We start from the raw sequence: 25,417 nt of genomic DNA, 5'->3' as shown, positions 1-25,417 counted from the left end.
GCAGCTATTAATTTTCCTCTGCATACTACCTTTGCTGCATCCCATATGTTTTGGTATGGTATGTTTTGTTTTAATTTTTCTCTCAGTATTTGGTAGTTTTCTTTATGATTTCTCCTTCAATCTGTTGGTTGATTGGGAATATGTTGTTTAATTTCCACAAATTCGCGAGTTTTCCAGTTTCCTTCTGTTATTGATTTCTAGTTTCATTCCATTGTGATTGGAAAGGATAGTTTGTATGATTTCAATCTTTTAAATTTATGGAGACTTGTTGTGTGGCCAACATGTGGTCTATCTTGGAGAATGGACCATGTACATTGGAGAAGAACATATATTCTGCTATTGTTAGGTGGAGTGACTGTATCTGGAGATAGGACAAAAAACCTACCACTGACTTTAGTTAGAAAGAAATAACAGAGGGGAACTTATGGGCATAATGGTATTTGTAGAAAACTTCCAGCTTACAGAGATTTCATGATAATTGAAATCTTTCAATGTCCCAGGAGACTTTTCTTTCAGAAGGGCCCTAGACAAGATCACTCAGCAGGGAAGCTTGTCCTAAGACCTTTTCCCTTTGTGCAGTCTCCCCACAAACAGGGCCTGGGGGACGGGGCAATCTGTTTGGCCTCTCCCAGCCATATGGCCTTGTGCAAGTCCCTTGATAATTACTTAACAGAGCCATAGAACATTCTGCAGATTGTAAGTTACTTTCACAAACATATCCTTGACAACTCTGGGGACCAGGTTTCATTGCATTTTATGTATTATGATTGATTTTAGCAGTTGACATTTAAGAAGCAGGTGGCCCTCTATTGTCCCTGGCCTCAAAATCTTTTCATTCCTCTTATACTCAGAAGTCCTGGACAAATGTTTTTTAAGTGATCTCTTGGCATCTAAAGTTCTAACAGCATTTGTCCTGTATGGGAAAAGATAGCAGAACATGGCTTATTCTCTTAATTTCTGAGAAACACCAAGCAAAAATGCTCTGCAACAGGTAAAACCTAGAATTCACTAGAATTTCATCTTACTAAATGGTCATTGGTAAGAGAGAGCAAAGGATCTGACAGAGAATTCAGAAAAGTAGTTGAGACTGCTAAACAGTAACTCAGCACCTTCTCTCTGCTTAAAGAAAGGAAATTAAATGCTATCAGAAAATATAAGAAAATCTAGACAAAAGTAACATGTTAAACTTTTGATGCAATAACGCTCTCAGGAAAGCCAGATCTGGGGGGCAGCTAAATGTCCAAATGTACTTTGGACTTTAAATTGGTGCTAATGGTAAGACTTGGTTTTAAAAGTTAAGCTTTGGAGAAAAACACCAGGTCCCTAAATGATGATTGCATGGGATAAGGGGTTAAAGACAGTCACTAGGTTGTAGCTGGATAAGTATACGTCTAACTCTAAATGGTATCATTAAAAAAATTAGTGATTATTATGTAGTGATTGGTTTGCATGAATGATTTACTTAAACAAAATTTTAAAAAAGTAGAAATAGCCTAATTGATTGGAAAGATGTGCTAATTATATGCCCACAGTACATGTGGCAAACGCATGCACACACACTCACACATGAGGTCCTTGAGGAAATCCAACATCTGGTGCGGTACCATTCAGCAGGGCTATCTACAAAGTATAGACATTTGCAAAATCCTTGAAAAGCGCTAGGCTACCAGCATCCCCACAAGGCTGCCTGCTCTGCACCCTCCAGATTATAAAGGAAAGTACGTCATAAATGCAGTTTTCTCACTATGGGGATAAAATCGGGTAACAGGGAGAGTGAGGGAACACTGGCTGAATAAGTACATCTACTCGGTGTAACTGAATTTACAGTTCCCATAAATGGAGGTGTCACAAGAGGGTGGCCAGGGGCATAAAAAACATCAAACTCTAGTCCCCGATACATAGGTGTATGTTGAAAAAGAACACCATAGTGATATGCTAACTGCTTTTCTTTATTTATACCCAAATTTCCCCTTCACAGGTACTGCTGTATGTGGGCATAAGCAGGGCCCTTTAACCCTTGTCTCTTCCTAGCCTCTGAGATTCCCCACGTCGTTAGCATAGCATAGATTCCTAACAAACTGAATGCTTTAGGGGGCCAGCAGGTCTTGTTTCCAATGGGGATTAAACACTGGGGACTCCTGAAATTTCCATCTGGAGGTTTTTAAGTCCCTCTAATTTTTTCCTTATGGCAGAGAGCCTCTTCTGTCACCCTCAGAGAGGAAGAGCCTGGGGGCTCCCTCCAGATATTCTTGGTGAGATTCTGGGCTCCCTCTCCGGTGTCAGAGGCCACTGCTATTACTGCTACTGCTGCTCTGGGTACAAACGCACTTCTTGCTGGCTTGTGGCTTGATGGGTATTTCCCATTTTTTTACAGGAAACCTATTCTTTTTTCAATAAGAGAAACAAATTCACAATGTTTTGAGTTAAAATTTACAATACATAATACATTACATTACATAAAAATCTCATCTGTTACGATTCTAGTAACTCCACATTTTTGGATAACTTACAGATTTCCCTTAGCTGAAGCTTACCATTTTAACTCAAGAAAATGACTTTCTCAAGATTTGGACAATGCTGAATACATGAAAAATTATGTAAGGGAAAATATTATTCTTTAAAAAATTTTTAAATGTATTTTAAGCACTGTGAAAAAGTTTTAAACCCTCTCTATTTATATATCATGGGTGTATTTCTTATGAATCAGTCTCCTCCATTCTTTAAAGCAGTTTGACCAAGGAGTCCTGCTAGGCCATAAGGAGCCCAGATTCAAGAAGTGTGAGTACCAGAAAGTAAAAACAAACCAACCCCCAAAAAAGAGTCCAACTTTTTTCTTTGAACATTCCAGTTTTCTCCCACATATTATTCAGAGTTCTTGGATTCAAGCAATAGCAGTGGCTTCTTATGTCTTAAACAGAAGAACATTTTTTGGAAGCCTCTTAGGGACTGTATGTGTCTGAAGGATCTGTTTGGAAAAGGGAGGAATGCGAACCTCCATGGTGGGAGGAGGCCGGAGCCACAGCAGGACCCTGGAGGACTGGCCGGTCAGCATGGTCTTCCTGGGGTGTTCCGTGGGGTCTGGTTAAGTCCTGGGAGACTGGCCCACTGGCCAAGTCCATTTCACACCCTCCCCTTCTCCCCCGGACGCTGGGGTCTGAAATGGAGACTCCATTCCCTTCAGCTTCTGCAACAACAGCAAGATAGTCTTTCCAACAGAGATCAGATGCTGGGCAGCCAAAAACAAGCCAACAATCCCACAGACGTCCTTCCTACTGGTGAGATTTGGGCAAAAGAATTTTCAATCATTTTGTGAGGCAACTATTTATTCATTAAACCGCTTGACTGAGATAGATCAATAATCCACGGACCATAAAATTCACCCACGTGAAGTGTACAATTTAAAAAAGTGTTAGCATATTTATAGGACTGTGCAACTACCACTATATTCTAATTTTAGAACAAATCATTTATATTCAAAATTGAAGATAAAGAACTCCATGTGACACATCGTTGCCTACATTCGGAAACACCTCTGTTCTGTAAGGAGGTAGGTCTCTGACCACAGCTTCCTGCCTCTGGAGTCTCTTTACCCTTGTCAGCCCAAGTAAGGAGGAGCTCAGGGTCTGCACAGTGGGTGGGTTCCTAGAGACAGCGCTGACTCAGTGTGGCAGGGGGGCGCTGGCTGATCACTTTGTATCCTCTGGCCCCAAACGTCCACATTCTGAGAGGGGCGGGCTGGAGCAGCAGAGACCCCATAGCCTCTTTGTACCTTCCATCTTCATTTTACTTTTATTCCTTAAAGGAGCAAAAATAGAGAAATCCTTCAACTGTTTTCCAGACTGGCCTCTAGGGGGCAGACAATCCCCCAGGGGGAGCAAAAATGGAGCCTGTTTCCCAAAGCCACCCCCAAGATTCCATCAGAAGGAACCCCTTCCTGAGATTTTCTGTTCATGGGTCCTTCCTGGTTTGCCATAGCTCCTCCCAATTCTCAAAATCTACATGGTAGGGATAGAGGGGGTCAGAGGAGTTGTGGTTTGTATTCTTGGAAAGAAATCTCTTACATCTCCAACCCTCACCCCAACTCAGGTTTATAATGTCCTGAAAGGGGCATTAACCTCTCCTGCAAGTTTTAACCTTTCTATTTCACATACCTAACCTTTCTATTTCACATAACTTACCCTTCATAGTCTTTTTTGTAATTGGAGTAAAACATACATAACATAAAAAGTTACCATTTGGACCCTTTCTAAGCGCATAGCTCAGAGGCAGGAAGTACATTCACACTATTGTGCAACCGTCACCACCACTGACCTCCAGAACGTTTTTTATCTTATAAAACTGAAACTCTGCACCCATTGAACAATAACTCCTCATTCCCAGCCCCCAGTAACCAGCATCCTACTTCCTGTCTCTGTGAGTTCCACTACTCCAGGTACCTCATATTAGTGAAATCAGCTAATATTTGTCCTCTGTGAGTGGCTTATTTCACTTAGTATAGTGTCTTCAAGGTTCCTCCGTGTTGTAGCCTGGGTCAGAATTGCATTCCTTTCTAAGGTTGAATACTATTCCATTGTACGTGTTTACCACGTGTTGTGTGTCCATTCATCCATCCATGGACACCTGGGTGGCTTCCACCCCTTGGGTACTGTAATTAATGCTGCTCCGATTATAGGCGTATAAATATCTCTCTGAGTTCCTACTCTTAATTCTTTTGGGTCTTCATAGTCTTTTATGCCCATGGGAGAAGAAGGTAAATCTGCTCTCGTGTAGGGTTTCCCAATTTTTCAGGTTATGGCTTACAAAGGAAATATCTGTTTGGCACCTTGGGGTAACTCGAGAGGTTGGAAGCCCAGACAGTCATGGAGGTGACGGGCTCGGGCTCCACTGTAGGGCTCCCGGCGTACACAGGAGACATGCGCAGGGGAGTCCTTTGATCTGGACGACTACACTCCCCAGGTTACAACCTCACGTAGCAAGTGGTGCATGGTGTACAGATGCTCTAGGGATGGGTGGCGGGGCGAAGTGTCCTAAAGAGGCTGTCATCTCCTCTCCATTCCCACGCCCTCTTAGAGAACCCAGCCCTTTGTGGCCAGGGGATGAGAGACATTGGACCTCAGAGCGCCTGGCCACAGCTGCCTGCAACAGTGACATACACGTTACATCAAATTCCCTCTAGAGCCAGAACAGGTCAGGGCACCCAAGGCAGAAGTCAGGTGTGGGAGCTGAGCAGGAAGACCAGGTCAGTTTAGGGACTGAGGCTGCCACTCTGAGGCCCGAGTGTAAGGGAGCCAGGGAACCGGGCTGCACAGGAAAGGGCTGCAACCCCAGAGCTGCACAGCGGGCGGCATCCGAGGAGAGGAGACAGGACGGGGCAGGAGGACGGGAGGGGAACACTGCCCGGAGACCTTTCCTTCGAGGCCGCCTCTGTGTCCTGCATTTCTCTTTTGTGAATGTCAACTCTGTCTGCAATAAGAACTTTCTTCCCTTGAGACGGCTGAACGGCTTCCTGTGCCTTGAAGGTGCAGGAGAGTGGGGCTCGCTGGGAGAAAAGTATGAGGTGAGGAAGCTGGAAAGTCAGATCTAGCCTAGTGGGAAAGAACAGAGTGGCCACCAAGACGGCACCGAATGCTTCTTTCTTAAATCGTTTATTAATCTGTTTGGTTAAACAGGGAATGGAAACTGAGAATAATAATTTGCTTAAAAAGTTCAGGTCACGAATGCCCTTTCCCCTAGGAAACGAAAGACTCCATGGTTACAGAGCACACCACTGGGTTATGACACCGTTTCAAAATAAGGTTTCCAATTCGTTATGTAACAATGTAAACTTCAAAAATAGGAAACTCTAACCCCCTTGTCCCTCTTTACAGATCTATCACAGATAGAATTTTCTGGCAGACCTAAACTGTGGAAGTAAACACCGTGGTGCTTAAAAGTTTCATAAAAAGGTTTGCAGATTCAGTAAATCTTGCGGTCTTGGTCGGGAAGTAAAAGCAACCAGCGATTCATCTTCTGCGGAGTCTACCTTATATGCACACCGTGACCCGTGTTCTACTACACCGGTCATCAGCTTTGCCACTTTTGTACACACACACACACACACACACACACAATGTATAGTCTTTCGTTTCTAAAGATTTCTACATCTAAATGATAAGACGGCACCAGTGACCTATAATGTCACCTCGCTTCACATAGGTAAAGACAAAAATTCTGTAGAAGGCACTGTAATTTCTCTTCCATGATCTTACATAGACACGTGAGAGCGAGCCAGCTGGGGCTGGGACTTAACCTTCCCTTTCTGTTACCCGGCTCGGGCCTGTCCTCCTCCGATCGCCACCCCCAGTTAGCCACAGTCAATGGTTTTCCATGTCCATTATCCTTTTCTGCTCCAGCTTTTCACATCACATCAACCCATCCATCCAACAATCCGTTTATCCAGATTAACTCAGAGTGATCTTTTGGTTCATTGAAATCCCTTAAAATTAAGAGTACAGCTCTGGTATAAAACAAGGTATGACCTACCATAGCTGAAAAGTAATCACAGTGTGCAATGTAATTTTCAGTTGGGAAGAGTCAAAACATCTGCCCTGCCTTGTCAAGAACGTCTGTCATCCCAAACAATCTAGGCAAGCAACACTCTATGCTGCTTTACATTCATTTAAAAAGAGCGGAGAGGGTCTCTTCTCTCCCGTATTTAACTGGTACCCTTAAGTGAAAGGTCTGATGTGAAAAAAAGTGCAAGCAAATTGGACATGCCAATAAATACCATATAACTTACCGCAGATTACCAAAACTGTACAGGTATGTACACCTCACCAAACCGAGGTTCCCCCTGCGGGGAAGAGATTCCAAATCACCCACGCGAGCGTCACACAGAGTTCTCGGGCAGACCGTCAGCGGGCGAAGGAGGGCCGGGCCCTTCCGCCCTTGTTCTGAGGTCCCGAGCCCAGGTCCGCGCCGCCCTCCGCCGCCTCCTCCTTTTTCCTCACTTTCAGGCTGGTGAGCAGCTTCATCAACCAGACGTCCCACTCCTCGGGCAGAAGCAGGAGGAGGAAGCCCAGGCCGATGATGACCATGGCGATGACCCGGACCCCGTTGAAGACGATCTTACTGGTGTAGCGATCAACAACTGTAGGGGATGGAGAGCGTGGGTTACCGCGGGGGCGATCGTGCCAGGCCATCAGGAGGGCGGGGCCCCGGCCAGGCCAGGGCCTGGGGCGCCCCCTTCCGCGGGGCCGGAGCTGTTCTCCCTTGACCAGGCGGGCAGGGGCTGCCTCCCAGAAATCCCCCGTTAACTTTACAAACCCTGTTTGCTGCGAGGCCTTGCGCTGTGTTTCACTTTCCCCAATTGACCTGGTACCTTAGTTCCCACATTGATCTGTGCGAGAGACAAAACGAAACACCAGGGGCGGTTGGAGATGTGCGTGTGTATTAATATATACATCCACCGAAGTTAATCGTGGCCACCTCCGGGTTGGCAGGATAATTCAAACGTTACTGCTTTCTTTATATTCTTGGCACTTTTCACATTTTCTACAGTGACATACTTTATTTTTATAATTTAAGAGCATGATATATATAATATACGTTCTGAAGACCAAACTTGACCTGGTTCTTTGAAGATAATAAATACAAACTTTTGTTCCACCCCAGGATATTATTAGTGTGAGGCTCTAATGCCACCTGTGTCACCACCGATTATGAAAGTTTATTAAAGGCCCAAGAAGCTCATTCCTGACCCACATCAGGTGAGGGAACAAAATGAAAACAGGATTCACGTCGGTTCGTACAAATCTAGATCATCATTCTCTTCATAACTAAAGATCAAAAGCGTTTCAAATGTTGGTTTTCTTTTTTCTTTTTTTGCTTTCTTGTTCTCTTTTCCTAACTAAATCAAACAAAGAAAATTTGGGGCCTGCCTCTCCACAAGGGAGAATTAGATTGCTTTTTTTTTTTTTTTTTTTTTGCGGTACGCGGGCCTCTCACTGTTGTGGCCTCTCCCGTTGTGGAGCACAGGCTCCGGACGCGCAGGCTCAGCGGCCATGGCTCACGGGCCCAGCTGCTCCGTGGCATCTGGGATCTTCCCGGACCGGGACACGAACCCGTGTCCCCTGCATCGGCAGGCGGACTCTCAGCCACTGCGCCACCAGGGAAGCCCTAGATTGCTTTTTTTGAACGCATTTTGTGAAAGAGGGTTTTCTGACTTGCATGTGCCGCTTCTGAAGCCTGACGTGCTGGACCGCTGTCCCCCCGCAGCTCGCCCGCCGCATAAGGGGGCTGCTCTGTCATCTCCGCCATGTCCCGCCACATCCTCCTGCCCCGCCCCCTACCCTTGCGCCTGACTCTCACCTCTGTCTGGAGGGTGGGTAGAGAGGTAAAAGTTAAACCTGAAAAAAGGACTTTGTGGGCTTCCCTGGTGGCGCAGTGGTTGAGAGTCTGCCTGCCGATGCAGGGGACACGGGTTCGTGCCCCGGTCCGGGAAGATCCCACGTGCCGCGGAGCGGCTGGGCCCGTGAGCCATGGCCGCTGAGCCTGCGCGTCCGCAGCCTGTGCTCCGCAACGGGAGAGGCCACAACAGAGAGAGGCCCGCGTACCGCAAAAAACACACACACAAAAAAAGGCACTTTATTAGTAGCCCTTTTGTGGAATTAAAGTGCCGCTTTTATCTCACTCTATCTCAGAAGCAGTTTGATTTTTAATATTGGTAGCATGGCCTGTTAATTCACAGATGGGGAGAGTCAATTAGCAAGCCATACAAGCTGCACTAGAGAGGGCGTCAGGGAAAGTCAGAAAGCCCAGCAAGGGCTCTGCTCTGACAGTCGGGCAACAGCCGACTCCTCGGCTTCTCTCCTCCCCTGGAGAACTGAAGGTAATTCCTTCCCCTGACACGTTACGGACCCTCTTACGTTGCAGGTAAGTAGTAAGAGAATTCTGATTAACCTCTCACACACCCGGCTGTATGATACGGTCAAAGTAGCTTCTATACCAGGGCCGCCTGGAATATGCCTCCTTGAAATAAGAACACTGTGGGCTATAAAGACACACCAAGATGCAGCGGGGGTAAGTTGATGCGTTATTTTTCAGAAGCCTGTAGTGTATGGAAACTGACAAGCTGGACCACTTTTTTACCAGTTTTCCAGGAGCTCAGGGGCTTTCCTGCCTTTGGAAGTTCTGCCTCATAGGTCATCTCATGTGGTTCTCGTATCAACCAAGGTGATGACGTGGGGACGACCTTCACTTTTAGGGGACAAGCAAAGGCCCAGAGAGGTGATGCGTGGGGACCGCCATCCTCCCTCTGGGCAGGGATGGTGCCGGGCCCAAGGAGTCTGGGGGCCAGGGTGAGGCATATACAGAACGTGTGGAATGGGACAGCAGGAAGAGGTTTAGGAAGCTGATCGCGGCTTTGCCTGTGCTTCCAGGCTTACTAACGCCAGACTGAACGGGATAAGGGGTTGCCATCCCCTGGGGGCCTAATCCTCTAACGGCCCAGAAGCGGGAGGGTCGGGAGATGGCTTTGGCGGGAGCTGTGCGAAGCCCAAGGGGGTGAATGCTCTGGGGAGAAGTGATTCACAAACAGGTTCTACAGGGAGGGCAGGTGTGAGGCGGGGGCGTTCCGGGAGGAAAATCTGAAATTCATCGCAGAAGAAGCCAGGAAAAGGAAGGAGGTGAGGGGCAGGTGATGGCAGGCTTTGGAAGAGCTGCCGGCTGAGCGTGTCGGCGAGTCCCCAGTGAAAGAAAGAGCAGGTCCTGAGCAGCTGGGGGAAGGGCTGTCTCCTGGGACTCGGGGAACAGTGTTTACGCTTCTGCAGTTTGCAGACATGCCTCTACCTCAGGCCTTCCATAACCGGAGCTAGCGGACTCTTCTGGAAAGCCACTTAACAAAAAGTAAAAATTTCCTCTGCTACATATTTGTCTATACTTAGCAATAGTATTCATGATATACATCTGATCCCCCCACGCCAGTCTGAAGGGAGATGGCTTTAGACTTTCTGTATCTTGGTGTGGTATGCGAAAATCAAGCCGCCCTGGAGAAAATATTGCATGGGTCACAAACGTCAACGTTTTACCGAAGCGCTTTCTTTCTACAGAGAAGGTTAAACATGCCTGCTACGCCAGACACAGCCAGAATACACGTGTGTGTGCGCACATGCGTGTTTGTGTGTGTTTGCGTGTGTGTGTGTTTACAAGCAGATACAGAAAGCCATATAGGTTTACCTGCATTCACAGGTACACTGAGGACGATTCCAAGAGACATCAGAGTGGGATATGTAACAGCAATTCCAAAATTTAATACAATATTGAATGCTGAAATACAGAATTAAAAAAAACAGGTGTTATTCACGACTGGCCCTGGACTTTCCCCTGGTCCGTCGGACCCCAGCTTCTCTGATGAGGCTGGAGTCGCAGGTGTTTTGCCCTTTACTCTGACTCAGTGAATTCCGGGTTCCTGCAAGGGCTCCAGAACTGGGGGATCAGGGCCAAACATCCTGCTGACTCAGCTCTCCTCTCTTTCCTGAGCTTTGAAGAAGGGAAAAGAAATCTGGAAAAGGTAACCAGCGAGCAGGCACTAGAAAAGAGGATTGGGGCCCCCTATGCATCCTACTAACTTTGCTTTTCTCTGTTGCTGGCAATGATTCTGGAATGACTATGAATAGGAGCTTTGGAATGTACGTTTTTATTTTTAAATTTATTTTAATGTAGTTTTTTTCTTTTTGAATTTTTTTAATTGTGGTAAAATACATATAGCATAAATTTTATTATCCTAATCGTTTTTAAGTGGTATGTACAGTTTTTGATGGAAAAGGGATGAGGCACCTCCTTGGTTACTTTCCTGCTTAGGACCAGCCTTATATCAACTAATGGTGATGATGACACTAATGTTAATGACAGTCGGTAGTATTTACTGAACATTATCAGGCAGTGTTCTAAGAGCTCTCTGCATGCACTAATTTACTAACTTCTTACCAGCCCTATGTAAGGAATGTACTATTATTAGTAGATAACACGCAGCATACCGGGCTACTAGTTCACTATTCAGAGCGCCAAATGACCATGGCCACTACTGCAGCGACCGTAGTCCTGGAATTAGAATCCAGTGTCACCATTTCAAAGGCTTTCCTTTTCGCGACACAATGACCTAGAAAAGCACGAGGAACTTAAGGATAATAACAGACTCGTTTTTCTCCTTCAGGACACGGGTTTCCAAAGACTCCCCTTGAGCTGCCCGGATGCCACTCTGTGAGTCCCTGCTTTCTGGTGATTCTGACAGCGTGATCGCCACTTACTCAATAAGAGGACGGAAAATCCACAAAGGTTTCCCCATGGAATGTCATCGAAAGAGCTCCAGTGTTCCACTTTGGTAAAGTAGAGGATGACAGGAATACAGGTGATGAAGAGGATGTTAAACACACCCAGAATGGACAGAAATAAGGCGGCTTCTCCAAACTTAGCACTGCCCAGGAGGAGCTTGAACAGGACCTGACGGAGAGAGCAGAGGAGGAGGGGTGATGGCTCACCTAAGACTCCAACTTGCCACGGGGAAGCGAGTGCACTTGGCAAGCTGGGGCTGGACCACGGGACCGACAGCCATGTGACAGGTAAATCCTACCTCACATGGCCTTCAGTGAAGGGTGGTGGGCTTTACCTATGCCTAGTAGCAACACGATGGAGAGTTACTCTCCAGGTACGCAGAGAGCAACTTCAGAAACCATAGGTTGTCACACTAGGCTTGATTCCTCTGTGCTGTATTCGCGACACCACATCCCCGCGTCAGAGCACTGAAGACGAGGAAGCCACTTAAATTAGAAGCATCTGCCGTGATTACACATTCCTCTCGGGGACCCTAACATTAATCTCCGACCTTGAACAACACGGTTTGAAAACCAGTGCCCCCAAACAAAAGGGCTTTGGCTGCAAAGACATTTCCTATAAATCAAAGGGAGAGGGATTATAACACTCACAGCTCTCTGCTCCAGCTCACCACCCCTGTTGCCGACATGGCATGGGTTTTAGCGGAACACACCTGACTTTGGTTTCGTGCACCTGTTCCTGTTTGTACATATCTGAGATGCATGAAAAGCCAGGAGAGGGACAAAGGTGACTGGAGAGGCCGGGAAGCTGAGCTCCCAGAGGCCACCGTCCAGCCCGCATGTTTACTGAACCGTCCACAGTTACGGACCTGATGGTCCAATTTCAGTCTCTGCCTTGCTGTCCTTCCTACTTTCCTCCTTCTTCCTCTTCCAGCCATTTCACATCTCTCTCAGGTATCTCTGGGCATTTCTGGGCAGGAAGCACAGAAAGGGAAATACAGTCAATTGCTTTCACCCTTCCACCTACCGGCCTCTCTGGGTAAAGATCAGGCAGTGTAGGAGATGGAAATGTAAGTCGAAATCAGAATATCTGTGTTCATCGTGGATCGCGTTTCTATCCGCCCTCGGCTTCCCGTTAGCAAGCAGCTCATTGAAGAGAGCGGAGTGTGGCCTCTCATTATTTTCTGCATTTGGACCATGGTTCTGGAGTCCCAGAATGGGGCTAGACTATCACATCCTCTGAGTGAGATGTGCCCCACAGGGGGCAGATGGCCCGTGTATGGTGGGGCAGTGAGGCCAGGGAGCTGATGAAAGGTAAGATGGTACAGATGTTTCACTTTCCAAAAGTGTCTTCCTCCCAGTGCTGGAAAAAAGTTCCTTTTCTTAGAACTTTCTACAATCCTTTATGTTCTGTGTCCAACCGTCTGGATCCACAAAGGGCCAATAAGTCTCAAAGCTAAAATCTCATTTCTCACTGAATCCTCCAGTTCAGTTTCCCCAACCCTGGAGACCACAAAATATTTGCATTCTTGACTTTGGATCCAAAGAGAAGGGCAAGTGAGGGGAGAGAGTGGCTGAGAGGCATAATGGAGCAGGGGAGAGAGTGAGGGGCGAGTGTGGGGATAATAGTTGTTCTCTCGAGACTTGCAGTTGGCCACACCTCCCAACAGTTCCCAACATTTTGTCAAAAATATTTTATAATTCCCCACATGATAGTAGCTGTGCTTTTATTCATTCAGTCTACAGGCAACGCGTGAAATGCACACGGATTCATATTGAATACTAGTGGCCTCAAAAACCATGGGATAAAAGATTTCGAAGCTGTAGCAGGTATTCAAATTTTCATGTCCAGTCTGGTAGGAAAGCACCTGACCAGACACTGAGCCAGCCGGTTAGGGCCCTGGATCCAAACAAGGAAGTCACCAATCGGACTCAGCCAGTCCACGGTTCCACCCGTTTTATCCCAAATGCTGCAAATGTGCAGCCACTGGTGGAAAGGTCTAGAAAGCAGGGCTAAGAGCTGCCGTGTGTCTCATCACCACGAGGCTTCGTGTGCCCGGTGCCCCTGGAAAACCACAGCCTCCCCAAAAGCAACGGGCCGGCCACGCCGAGGCTGCCCTTCCCTCCCAGGAGGGCCCAGAGAGCCTGCTCCCCGCGTCTACCTTGTAGAGTGCGGACACAGAGGCCGAGCCCACCACCAGGGCTATGCCGATGACAGAGTGGCTGTGGAAGCCATCCGCGTAGGTCATCATCACGATCCCAGCGATGGCGAGGATGGCGGCCACAATCTGCGTGGAAGGAAGACACGGTGGTTAGGGCAGCGGTGGGGAATCGGAGGGGCCCCTAAGGGCCAAGGGGTAGGCGTGTTCATGGGGGTGCGATGGCGGGGAGGCTCCTTTTGAGTCCTTCTTTGGGGACCAAGCAGAGGCTGCTTTCCTGTCTAAATATTTGCCCCTGCTTGCAAGGGGGCACTCGGCAAAGCCCAGCATGACCCAGGAACTGGAAACAGGTTGGCAGCAAGGAGTGGCACCGTGGCTTGGCATCACGTGGGAGGGGGGCAGCCACGTGATTCCCGGGCACCCGAGGGGAGGCGGTCATAATCCCAACGACAGGCTATTGGGTCGTGACAAGGCCTGGTGATGACCGCCTCTTAGTTCCCTCGCACCCCTCTGTAAGCACCTCATAGGGTCCCGTTTTTATGTATCTCATGTCTCAACAGAGAAGGCAGAGTGACGACCACAGGCCTTGGCCCCATTCTACACGCCAGCAGTAGGACCTTCTGAGGGAGCGTGTGTCATGGGCCCATCAGGGCTACAAACAGTGTCCTAACCCTGGCACTGCAGTTCCTTTCCCTGGCTGCTGCAGGGCCTGACCTCCACGGCCCACCCCCTCCAATCCTGTTCTACTCAGGTGGAGTGGACACTCCAGGGACACATACACGTTCCTGCTGTGCAAAGTCAAACTGTCAGAGTGCACAGGAGATCCACTGACTTGGGATAACACTTCGCAAAGGAGAAATGCATTAGCACCCAGAATACGTGTAAGTTCTAGTCAGAGGTGATCGTGGAGCTGCAGAGACGTTGCTGGGTGGCAAGTGCTAAGGGGCCGCTGTAGGCAGACCCCGGGGAGGGCAGGACAAACGAGCGCAGCACAAGTTCTGACCACTGGATCTACTGGGAGTTTCTCTCTCTTACGGATTTGCTCAAAATTCCCTCCGCTCTCTGTAGCAACATCGAGTAGCTGACATTTACTGAGTGGTCACGGGATACATGTTTTCTGTGTATCTTCTCATTTAATCCTCAAACTAGGTAGACATTATCATTCATTTCATTTTATAGGCATGGACACTTAGGCTCAGAGAGGTTCAGCAACTTGCCCAAAGTCACAGAGCTGCTGTGTGGCAGAGCAGGGACACACACTTCAGGTCTCATTGCAAAGTCAGTGTTTTATATATATAAACACAGAAAGTAGGATTCACATAATAAGCCACTGTCAATTCTACTCTGAGATCTAAAGTGAGGTTTCCTGCAGGTTGAAGCACGCCATGCTCAGGTCAGTGAGAGGTGACGTGCTTGGGTCTCAGCAGCTTGAGTTGTGCGTTCCTCACGCAGTATTTTCATATAGAGACACATACACCCGCACACAGAGGCCCTTGAGAGAGCAGGAGACCATCATTTCCGAGAGAAGTACCATCCCTGCTCTGTCTACTTGCTCTTTCTGGTTTAGTGATTCACCTTTATCTCTCATGATCACATCACGCCCATATTTTATATTCAAACGCTACACGTACTGTGTACGACTCTTCATTCAGAGAAAGAAACAGAGGCACAAGACAATAAGTGACCTTTTTTCCCTCCAGGAGAACAAGGGGCTAATGAAAAAGCAGGCAGGGCAAGGGGTGTGGGTTCTGCTCCAGAGGACACGCACGGTGCAAAGATGCTGCCCCCAGCAGCTGGACCGGGCTAGGCAGCCAGGTAAACAGAGAGAGGGAACTAATTAGAAAAAGAAGGGAAGGAGAGAGAGAGAGGGAAGAATACCGCTACATTTCAGATGATGCGGCGCATCTCCAGAGGTACTTGAGTCTTTCCAAACATAGAGATGAAGTTTGAGGGGATGAAGGAGAACAAGGGTTATTTTTCCCTGAAGATTTACAAGGAAGATTTTGGATCTCCTTACTCTCTTTTCTCTATTGATTAAATCACAAACAGCTAAAAGCTTCCGCCTGAGCTGTGCTGTGCGGAAGAGCTGAGGGAAGAGGCAAGAAATAGAGAGTGTGGGTGGCCACGGGCTTCCTGGCCAACATTTGCCAAGTCCAGGCCGGTGGGTTCATTCCGACAGGTGGCACCGGGGACAGTGATCTCCCCGTTCACGCCTCCAGGGCTTCCCCTCTTGGGGGTCCCCGCCACACGGCACAGGCTTGACCCACCCGATTACAGGGCTCACTCTCTGGGCATCAAGAGTTCCCCTGGAACCCCCGACCCGGAGCCTGAGGCCCTGACCGCCGTGCTGGAGGGGAAGCTGGCGCTCACCTCGCGTCCAACACCCCTAATAGCAGAGCAGAGTTGAAACATACCCTGCGGGTCTGGGGGGCAGAGCCTGAGCGTCCTTCCCCCAAACCTGCCATTCCCTTGAAGATAGATATCAGATCTCTTGAAAAAATAAGTGCAGAGTTTCCATTTTCACCCTAACATGTCTGGTTTCTTGGTTTACATTTGGAAATGTTCCCTGCCTGTTTCCTGCACTCAGATGAACTCTCCGGGAAGGCCAGTCCTGCGTGTCCTGTGGTTTCACGTGTCCTCACCTTCTAGATCCGGGCCTCCCTGGGGGAGAACGGCGAGTCTCAGGATGGAATCAAGTGAATTTCCCTCCTTCCCCCCACCCCTCCTTTCTCACACTTTCCTGTTGCCCCCAACCCCAATGTATCCCACTGAACAAGAACTTGGGGATCCACACAGATGGGTGACAGTGGCCTGAGACCAACAGGGGTGACAGCCACCATCTCCACTTCGGCTGGGGAAAATCTTCCTGGGGAAGAGGAAGAAACATGGGCAAGGGGGACGCTGAGGCCAGCACGCTGCCGTTTAACCTCTTAATGGGGGCCTTGCCCGTGTGGTTATAACCTGCCCGGCCCCCAGGGCTCTGGATTCAGGGCCCCAGCAACCCACCGATGTGGGGCCCCCGGCCCCCCCATGGCGCACTGTTCCCCATCAGATGTCAGGCCGAGAGGGAAGGTGTGGCCCTCAGTGGAGTCTGCCCGCCTCTCAGACCAGCGCCACTTCTCACTCCTGCTAAAGATGTGACGGGCTGCACGTTCTCTGCCAGACAGAGCGCCGTCTGCGATGCATTTCAGATCTGCACAGTCTGGGGCAGTTTAAAAAAGGGAGAGGGACAGGCTAATTTTTAAATATACCTCCCCTCAACATTTCCCCTCCCGACCGCTGTGCTGCCCTCATTGACTCCAAGAGAGTCCGGAGGAATTTCCAGATGCTCTAGTTCACCCCTCTCGTGTCGGAGGCTGGGAAGGGGTCTGAGCCGTGAACCCCCCGCCCCGGGTTCCCCTAGGCTCTGTGTGCCCTGTGCCCTCCCCCACGCCGTGCTCAGGTGGCAAGGGACAGCCGCCCAAACAGAAGTCGGAGCCGGGATCAGCAGCTGGGGTTACCGTTCAGGGATGGCCCCGTGGGAGAGGCCGCCAGCGTGTCACTATGGAAGACATCAGCTGGGATCTTACTGAGATGGGAACTGCTCTTGGAAGAAGTCCAGGCTCCCCAGGACCGAGCTGCGGTGGTTGGATGCCGCCCAGATGATCCCTCAGCTTGTCTCCTTGCTCTTCCTGCAGTCCTCCTGGTGTGAACGCTCTAGCTGCAGTGGGTGATTGTGAAGAGCGGAGGGTCCCATCTGCCACCTCCTCTGAGATGCGGGCTGCGGGCAGTGCAGCTGGTCAACCCCTCCTTCATCCAGCTGCGGGCCACAGCCGGGCGGGCTTTGGCCTGGGAGGGGCCGTACCTCCTGCCCCCAGAATTCTACTCGCTATCATTCTCCTGCTGCTTCTGCTACACCAAACCGCCTCCCTAAACAGTTGCCAGCCTCTGACACTGTCAGCCAAAGACTGGGCAGGTCCGTCGAACGCCTCTTATTGAGAAGGAATAAGAAGAATAACAACACTGAGAAAAGATGACATTTATTGGGTTTCACGTGTCGGGCACGCATACCTTATTGTATTCTTACAACTGTTCTCTGAGTACTAACATTCTATTTTAACGTCGGGTAATTAAGGCTCAGAGATGTTAAGTAACTAGCTCAAGGTCCAACAGCTCATGAGAGTGGACCCAAACCCTCATCGCTCGACTCTAGGTTAGAGGATCCATCATGACCCCAAGCCTGGAAGACACGTGAAACGCACATCTAAGTACACAGTCAAGGGGTGATATGGGGGCCAACGTGGGCTCCTCTCATACACTCGCCTCTGATGCCACATGTGGCTACGATCGCCCCAGCATTCGAAGATAAACATTTTCTTCTCTCTGGTCTGTCTGCATGACTCGGCCCTGTTGATGTTTTCTAGGAACCACAGCCCTTGTGATTTGAGTCCCTGCCTTAATAACTCAGGCCCTCTACGTCACCTGTTCCACAAACATCTGTCCTCTACATCTATGTGACTCTCAGGCCAGTCTGCTCAGCCCTCCAGGATGGAAAAGAGTGTCAGTTGCCTTCAATCTCTGGCAATGACCCAGGAGAAGATGCCAGCTAACCCAGCATTCCGAGGAAAGTCTCAGAGAACCTGTGTACTGGTTAGGTCTCATCTTGGGCTCAAATCTCCATCTGTTTCTCAAGGGGGGCCTTTCAGTCACACCGGCCAGCTGCCGACATCTAGCTCTCTAGTAAAATCTCAGAGTGGGACGACCTTAGAGGACAGGTCACGTACTTCGAAGAGGGGTGATGATTATTGGAGAGACTCACAACTGCGTGGTGCTTTACAGGTTCCATCACCGACACCGGCTCCTGGATCTTCATTTCAGTGCTGGCCTCGTGCCAAAGGCTTCAACACGACAATCTGTTCAGTCTACAGGGGTCGGCACAGCCCAAGCTGAGCAAGCGGCCAGGATGGCAGGACTGAATCACAGCTCAGGGATGTTAGCGGAAACCCTCTTTACCCATGAATAGCAACGAAGAGAAGATCTGGGTGTGCTACTCTGTTCTCTGTGAGTCCAAGTGGGTTTCAGTGTTTTCACACCTCCTTCTTTTAACCTCAAAAACTTTCTGTTTGCTTCTGCTTAGATGCAGAATGAACCTCGAAGCCTCTCTTCACAGTAACAATCTCATCCGGAATTTGTTTTGGACATCAGAGTCACGCCTCCAAATGCTCCATGCATCCCCCTGGCTTTTGACCTCAAAATAAAGCCGCAGTGGGTCCTAGGACATCCGAATCTTTAGCGTTCAGGCGATTGGACCGATTGCCTCTGGCCGTACCTCGTTTCTAGTGGAGGTGTACTCGATGGTCTATTGGCTCAAAGCTTTTCGGGGTGGTAGCACAGCGAGCTGAGTTCTTATTCCAAAATTAACACGAAGCCTCAAAACAAATTTTCCCCCTACTGCAAGCCAAAAATCCAACTCAGCAGTTGACTCGCGTCCCCTCTGCTGTTTGAGAAACTAGGTGGGCGTGAATCCACCATGAAGGTGATGCCCCTGTCCCCAGGACAATTAGCGAAGGACACAAGCGCCTGGAGTCTGCCCCTTGCTGGTTTCCCAGCAGGGTTCACTCTAAAGCAGAGGTCCCCAGCCCCTGGGCCGTGGACCGGTACCGGTCCGCGGCCCATTAGTAACTGGGCCACAGAGCAGGAGGTGAGTGGCGGACGGGCGAGCGAGCGAAGCTTCATCTGTGTTTACAGCCGCTCCCATCGCTCCCATTACCGTCTGACCATTCCCACCGTCCACCTCCCCACCCCCCGTCCCTGGAAAAACTGTCTTCCACGAAACCCGACCCCGGTGCCCAAAAGGTTGGGGACCGCTGCTCTAACGGGACTGCCCTTCAAAAGGACTCTGAGCTTCGTGGGCTTCCTACACGGCCTGAGGGTGCAGGAAGGAGTAAGCGAGGCGCTCTGACTACAGGACTACCAGCTGCCCGGTCGAATCCTTTTTGTCCTCGTTTGTGACAAGGTGATGGTGGTGCAGTGGCAGGTCCTGGCCAGCAGAGGGAGACAAGCAGAAGCCGGCAGGATTCTGTCAAGGCTAAATGTCACCTGTTCCTTTTATCTATATTTCGGCTCCTGTTTGATAGCGCACTTGTCATATTTCACACAACTGTTCTGGAATGTGACTAGCTAGATCTGACTTGATTTTAAGGGAATGTACGCCGTCTCAGATGTCACAACCAGAGGTGATTCGGGGGTATCATTCCATTCTCCCTTGCTCTGGGGTTGAAGGGAGTGAAACTGTCCCTCCAAAGTCTGGACTTAGCATAAGCATGTCCGGCCCACTTGGGCACTGAACCCACGGTCCAGACAAAGGGCCGCCAAGACTGCACGTCCGTGTGGATGCAGAAGGCCCTCTGGCTTTCAGATACCTCCTAAGCAGGCAGTGGCAGTGTTAGCAGAGGGCTCCAGGCCGCAGGACCCCTGAGAGGCGGGGTGAGCACATCACTCCTCCCGGGGGGGGGGTCCCCGAGCAGCACACACTTTAGGGAATGCTCGTTGAAATGCTTGAAATGAAACGTGCTTTAATGAACGCTTGTCTGGAATGGTTCGCAAGCAAGACGGTTGGCAAGGCCCCCCGAGAGCCGGGCTCCTTTTCCGCTGCAAATGAGAAGGAAAGTGGTTACAGCAGCTTATGCTTAACGGCCCAGCACAGGGGGCTAAGCAAGCCGATGGGCAGGTTTTGGCTGGCATGACTGAGTGAGGGAGGAAGACAGAGAATAAGGAACTTACCCTCACTCCCATGAACCTGTCCCTGAGAACGATCCACGAGAGCAAAAACACAAAGGCTTTGTTGCAGCAGAACAATACGGACACGTCCGTAGTGTTTATTTTCTTTATTGCATGTAAGTACAGGTAGTTTGTGAGTGTCCAAAGAACACCAAAGGGTGCTGCCTTGGTAACAAACACCTTCAAAGTCAAGCCATTGTCTCCAAAAAATCGACAGCATTCCCTAAAACAAGGAAAGAGAGTCAGTGTTATTATATTCTTGGGTTGAGACAGACCATTTTTTTCCCCCTCTACCCAGTTTGTTTATTTATTTATTTTTAGCAGATGCAGGACGAGGTGGGGTCCTTTGGTTTATTATTATGTTTTAGCAACATCTTTCTATCAAAGCCCTTCAATCTATGCTTTAGTCCATTGAAGAAAGCGTCGCACAAGGATCTGCTGTCATGGATTATTCCTTCTGTCCACGTTGGGTTTGGAACGGATGGTGCTGGCAGAAGGTAATGTTGGGACCATCTGATCTGAAGAAGCCCCAATTCCACGGTGACTGCCTAAGGGATTCTGCCACTTGGTTAGTGAGAGAAGGACGTCTCTAGACCTTTTCTTCTCAGGGGGCTGGATAGTGAAGAGAATTCACTGAAACATATTTTTAACACATTTGCCCCCAAGTGAAATGGTGATCAGGCAGTGGCAGTCATTCCCTGGGCACATCTAATATATTTTGGCTATGATATCAATGGTGTTAACTGTCTATACATTTTCTCCACGAGGCCCTTTCTAGAGTTTGTCATTTCACCGAGTGCGAGGGCCTGTCCCCGCGCCATCTGAGAGGTGAGCACAGGAGGAATGAGCAGGTCCAACAGCTCAGCATCTTAAGAGAGGAAGAGGTGAGGAAATGCCTGTAGAAGAAAGTTTTCCAATGCCATCATTCCAGATCCTAGGGGAAGGGTCACTGATAGCTGAAAAGCTGCTTAAGAAAAAGAAAGCCGGGCTTCCCTGGTGGTGCAGCGGTTAAGAATCCGCCTGCCGATGCAGGGGACACAGGTTCGAGCCCTGGTCCGGGAAGATACCACATGCTGCGGAGCAACTAAGCCTGTGCGCCACAACTACTGAGCCCACGCTCTAGAGCCCATGAGCCACCACTACTGAGCCCGCATGCCACAACTACTGAAGCCTGCACGCCTAGAGCCTGTGCTCCGCAACAAGAGAAGCCACCACAGTGAGAAACCCACGCACCGCAACGAAGAGTAGCTCCCGCTCGCCGCAACTAGAGAAAGCCCGCGCGCAGCAACGAAGACCCAATGCAGCCAAAAATAAAATAAGGTAATATAAATAAATTTAAAAACGAAAAAAAAAGAAAGCCAACCTTGCCCAGGCAGAAGAAGATGGGAAGAGGAGGCTGTGGGCAGAGGGTGTGGAGAGAGGGCTGAGGGGGCTGGCTCTATAGACAGCTGTCCGCTGCCCTGGGTGGGAGTGGAGAGCATCTTCTGCCGGGCCCCACGAGCCCGGCCAAGGATAGGGACGAGTGAGGACATGCTGCCCCACAGCCATCACTGTCCAGGCTCACGACAGGGCCCAGGGTGGCCCACGTACCAGCGAGTGAGCAGTCAGGGAGAGAAAAGATGGAACAAGAATGAGCCATATGCGCTAAGGTGGGGAAGAGCTGCAGCCCATGCCACTCGGCATGAAAATGCAGCAGTCACGGAGGAAAACGGAAAACAAGAGTCAAAGGGGATGTGATGTGATTTTAAATTTAATCTTGTTTGTTCTTTTCATCAATCTCAGATGCAATCTGCCTTTGTTCATTGCTCCACTATGGGATATCCATAGAAGAAACAGAAAACTCATCACCGTCTGCTGAACCCAGAGTCTTACGTTGCTTCTAAACCAGCAGCAGGTAAATATAAAACATTCAAATCACTAAATTTACCATGAAACCAATTCAGCTGAATTGATTCCCTTTTGGCTCTCTATGAATGGAACTTTCATCTAACTGACGTGTTGATATTTCTGTTTGCCGTGTAATTTTCTTTTTCTTTCTTATTTTTTTTTTTTTTTTGCGGTACGCGGGCCTCTCACTGTTGTGGCCTCTCCCGTTGCTGAGCACAGGCTCCGGACGCGCAGGCTCAGCGGCCATGGCTCACAGGCCCAGCCGCTCCGTGGCATGTGGGATCTTCCCGGACCGGGGCACGAACCCGCGCCCCCTGCATCGGCAGGCGGACTCTCAACCACTGCGCCACCAGGGAAGCCCTGCCGTGTAATTTTCATACAATAGTTCAGCTGCATTTTCCATGGGTCTTTCTGCAGCCCCTATTTACAGGGCAGTCTTCTTGCCCCCAGGGACAGTGACCAGGGGCAGCTTCCTTCATGTTTGTGATTATGGAGGCTATAAAGTGATGAGAATGATCAACAGGAAATCCAAGTATTCTTTCTTGTCATTAATGTCAACCTATTTTAACCAAACTTAGAGGTTGTTACCCTACTTAAGGGAACATAACACAAGGAGGATTTCCAAGTTTCTCCTGACTATGATAAAAAATGATTCATGTTGTTGCAGGGGCCATACAAAGTCAACTGGGACACCTTACGTCCTCTCTGAGAATCTACGTTTGATTCATCCAACGTGTGATGGTTGTAGAAGTGATGGGTGGGGTACAGACATGGCTGGGTAGTGAATGGCCCAAGCTGTTGACCAGAAGTGGGGAGGAGAGTGGGGACCCATCCTGGAGATGGAAAAGGCAAGATTTCTGGGCCCCGCAGAACTCTGTTGGCCCTTTGAGGACTCACGGTCAGGGGATTACAGGCCAGGTGGGCAGATTTTGGTTCTAATGAGACCAAGATGATTGATCCCTGAGCCAGTGAGCCTAGTGCTGTTTTAAGACCAAACACTGTGCACTAATCCATGTCAGCTGGCTTGGGTATATGGCCCACATATACCCTTGATGGCAAGGGGACCCAAGTGTATCAAGAATAGAGGACAATAGATACTCTCTTGCCTGATTTCCACTTGGCTGACGCGACAGTCTAATGCCCTTCATTCCTGGCACAATAAAGGCCTGAGGCTGGCAGGTTACTGCCCAGCATGCCCAAGCCCTGCGGTTCCTACTGACTGAATCATGTGTTGGCCGAGATTTCAATGTCTTTGTTTCCAGTCCTGCTTGTGTCAACCGTTCTTGGTTGTTTCAAGCGTGTAATTCAATTAAATATTTCCTAAACCAATGAAGTATGACTGAGAAAAGAAAGTTGTGCTTTTCCTATGAAATCTAAATTGAGAGCTTCAAGGAAGACTTAAAAAGCAAGTCGCTAAAATATTGCTACCGAATTGTGTGAATGAAACAATGTGAAAGATAGGGAAAACCATAAAAATCTCACTCATATTATTTAACAAAAACCTATGTTCTCGGTGCTCTTTAAAGAACTCTGACTGGGACAGGCTGGCTTGATGGGATTAGGATGGCTTGCCATTTAATTCAAATCAACAAGCACCTGTTTATCACTTGTTATAGTCACAATTCCAGACACTGTAGCTGATACAAAACAAGTAAATAGTCCCTCCTCTCGAAAAAATTATGGTAAAATTGGGAAGATAAGACTGATTCCTCAATAGGAAGTAATGCAAGTTTAAATAAAATCACCTATTAGGTGGTGTGGAATATAATAATGCTATAGAATTCCCATCAAGTGGAGAGAGTTGGACTGATTGGAAAAGGTCTCATAAAAGATAAGATTTTGAGTTAAACCTTTAAGGATAGCTAGGATTTATACAGTCGGGGTTGGGGAAGATATAATATCCTTAGAGAGAGAAGAAATTGCACGCATGACACAAGAACAAATGGCTATAAAAATGGAAATAATCTTGCAAATTAAATACAGAATAGGCAAATTTTAAAAATTAATAGAAGAGTTAGAATATACAGTCAAGATAAACTTGAGGAGGGGGAGAGAGTGAAAGTGAGAGCGAGACAGATAGAAAGAAAAGCTAATATGAGAAGGTCAAGCCAGAAGGTCCAATAATGAACTTAAAAAGAAACACCAGAAAGAGAAAATGAAAAAATGAAATGGAGGAAATTACAAAATAAATAATTCAAGAAAGTTTTTTAGAACTATAGGACATGGGTCTTCATAATGAAAGGACTCACCAAGTACCAAGCAAAATGGAGAGCCACGACAAGACATATACTTGTAGCAAAAAGGGATAAAGATAAGACTTAAGGCTCCCAAGAGAAATAAAACAAAATTGGGAGAATTGGGAGTGACTGAGAGTGAGTGGGTGTGGAACAGGAGTTACCATTTTTTAATGATAATTCTTTTATTATTCATTTGCTTTTCCAACGTATGTGCAAGTATTAAAATGCTAAAAATAAAAATTATTTAAAAACACGAGAGGTCAAGTTGCTGTGACTGAAGCTGCAAAGTGAGTACCCTGAGATAGCTTTGAGGGGTGCAGTTTGAAAGCCATAGATATAGAGAAACCCTACTAGTTACAGATAAGGATGCTGTAGCTCAGACAGATTAAATGACGCGCTCATGTTCAAGTTCAATCAGACAGTGGCGGAGCCAGACCTGCAGCCTGTGCTCACTCCTCAGTGAACACTCCCAATGGATCCTTGCTGAACCCAGAGTCTTACGTTGCTTCTAAACCAGCAGCAGGTAAATATAAAACATTCAAATCACTAAATTTACCATGAAACCAATTCAACTGAATTGATTCCCTTTTGGTTGTCTATGAATGGAACTTTCATCTAACTGACGTGTTGATATTTCTGTTTGCCGTGTAATTTTCTTTTTCTTCTTCTTTTTTTTTTTTTTGCTATGACATCAGTGGTGTTAGCAACATCTTTCTCTCTCTTCTGGATCCTTTCCATCACCATTTCAACATGTCTAAGCCTCGCCAACCTTAAAAGACGCCCCCAAAGCAAGAGCAAGCACCTTCAGCCCCTTTTCCTCTCTCTTCCCCTCTTTCAGAGGCAAGATTTTAGAACCGTCAGCTGCATTCATGTCCCCGTGACCACCTCTCTCACTCTTCAGCTCTCTCTGATCCAGTGTCTGTCCCCACCACTCACCCAAACTCCTAGACTGATTACCAATGACCTCCCAGTTGCTGAATCCCATGGGTGCTTCCCGGTCTTACTTTTGGGAGCCTTTGACATTGTTGACTGTTGGTCCTTTAACCAACCTTCTTGGCTTACAACT

At 48.4% G+C, this 25,417-nt stretch overlaps 1 protein-coding gene across 2 annotated transcripts in view; it reads right to left on the bottom strand.

Moving 5' to 3' along the window:
• Nucleotides 1-6,893: 6,893 nt before the first annotated feature.
• The window catches only part of SLC35F3 (solute carrier family 35 member F3), a gene marked incomplete at both ends in the record, with an annotated part of 287,527 nt that continues 269,003 nt past the window's right edge, over nt 6,894-25,417 (bottom strand). For both annotated transcript variants that reach the window (XM_082674281.1, XM_082674282.1), the window contains 5 exons: nt 6,894-7,129; nt 10,216-10,305; nt 11,286-11,478; nt 13,472-13,597; nt 20,231-20,450. In XM_082674281.1, the coding sequence (XP_082530407.1) occupies nt 6,894-7,129; nt 10,216-10,305; nt 11,286-11,478; nt 13,472-13,597; nt 20,231-20,450 (865 nt within the window). The remainder of the gene's footprint in view (nt 7,130-10,215; nt 10,306-11,285; nt 11,479-13,471; nt 13,598-20,230; nt 20,451-25,417) is intronic.

Source organism: Grampus griseus, assembly GCF_964374135.1.
Source record: "Grampus griseus genome assembly, chromosome: 16".
NCBI lineage: Eukaryota > Metazoa > Chordata > Mammalia > Artiodactyla > Delphinidae > Grampus > Grampus griseus.
Note: the sequence above shows the minus strand (reverse complement) of the source record. Positions and strands in the feature narration are given on the sequence as shown.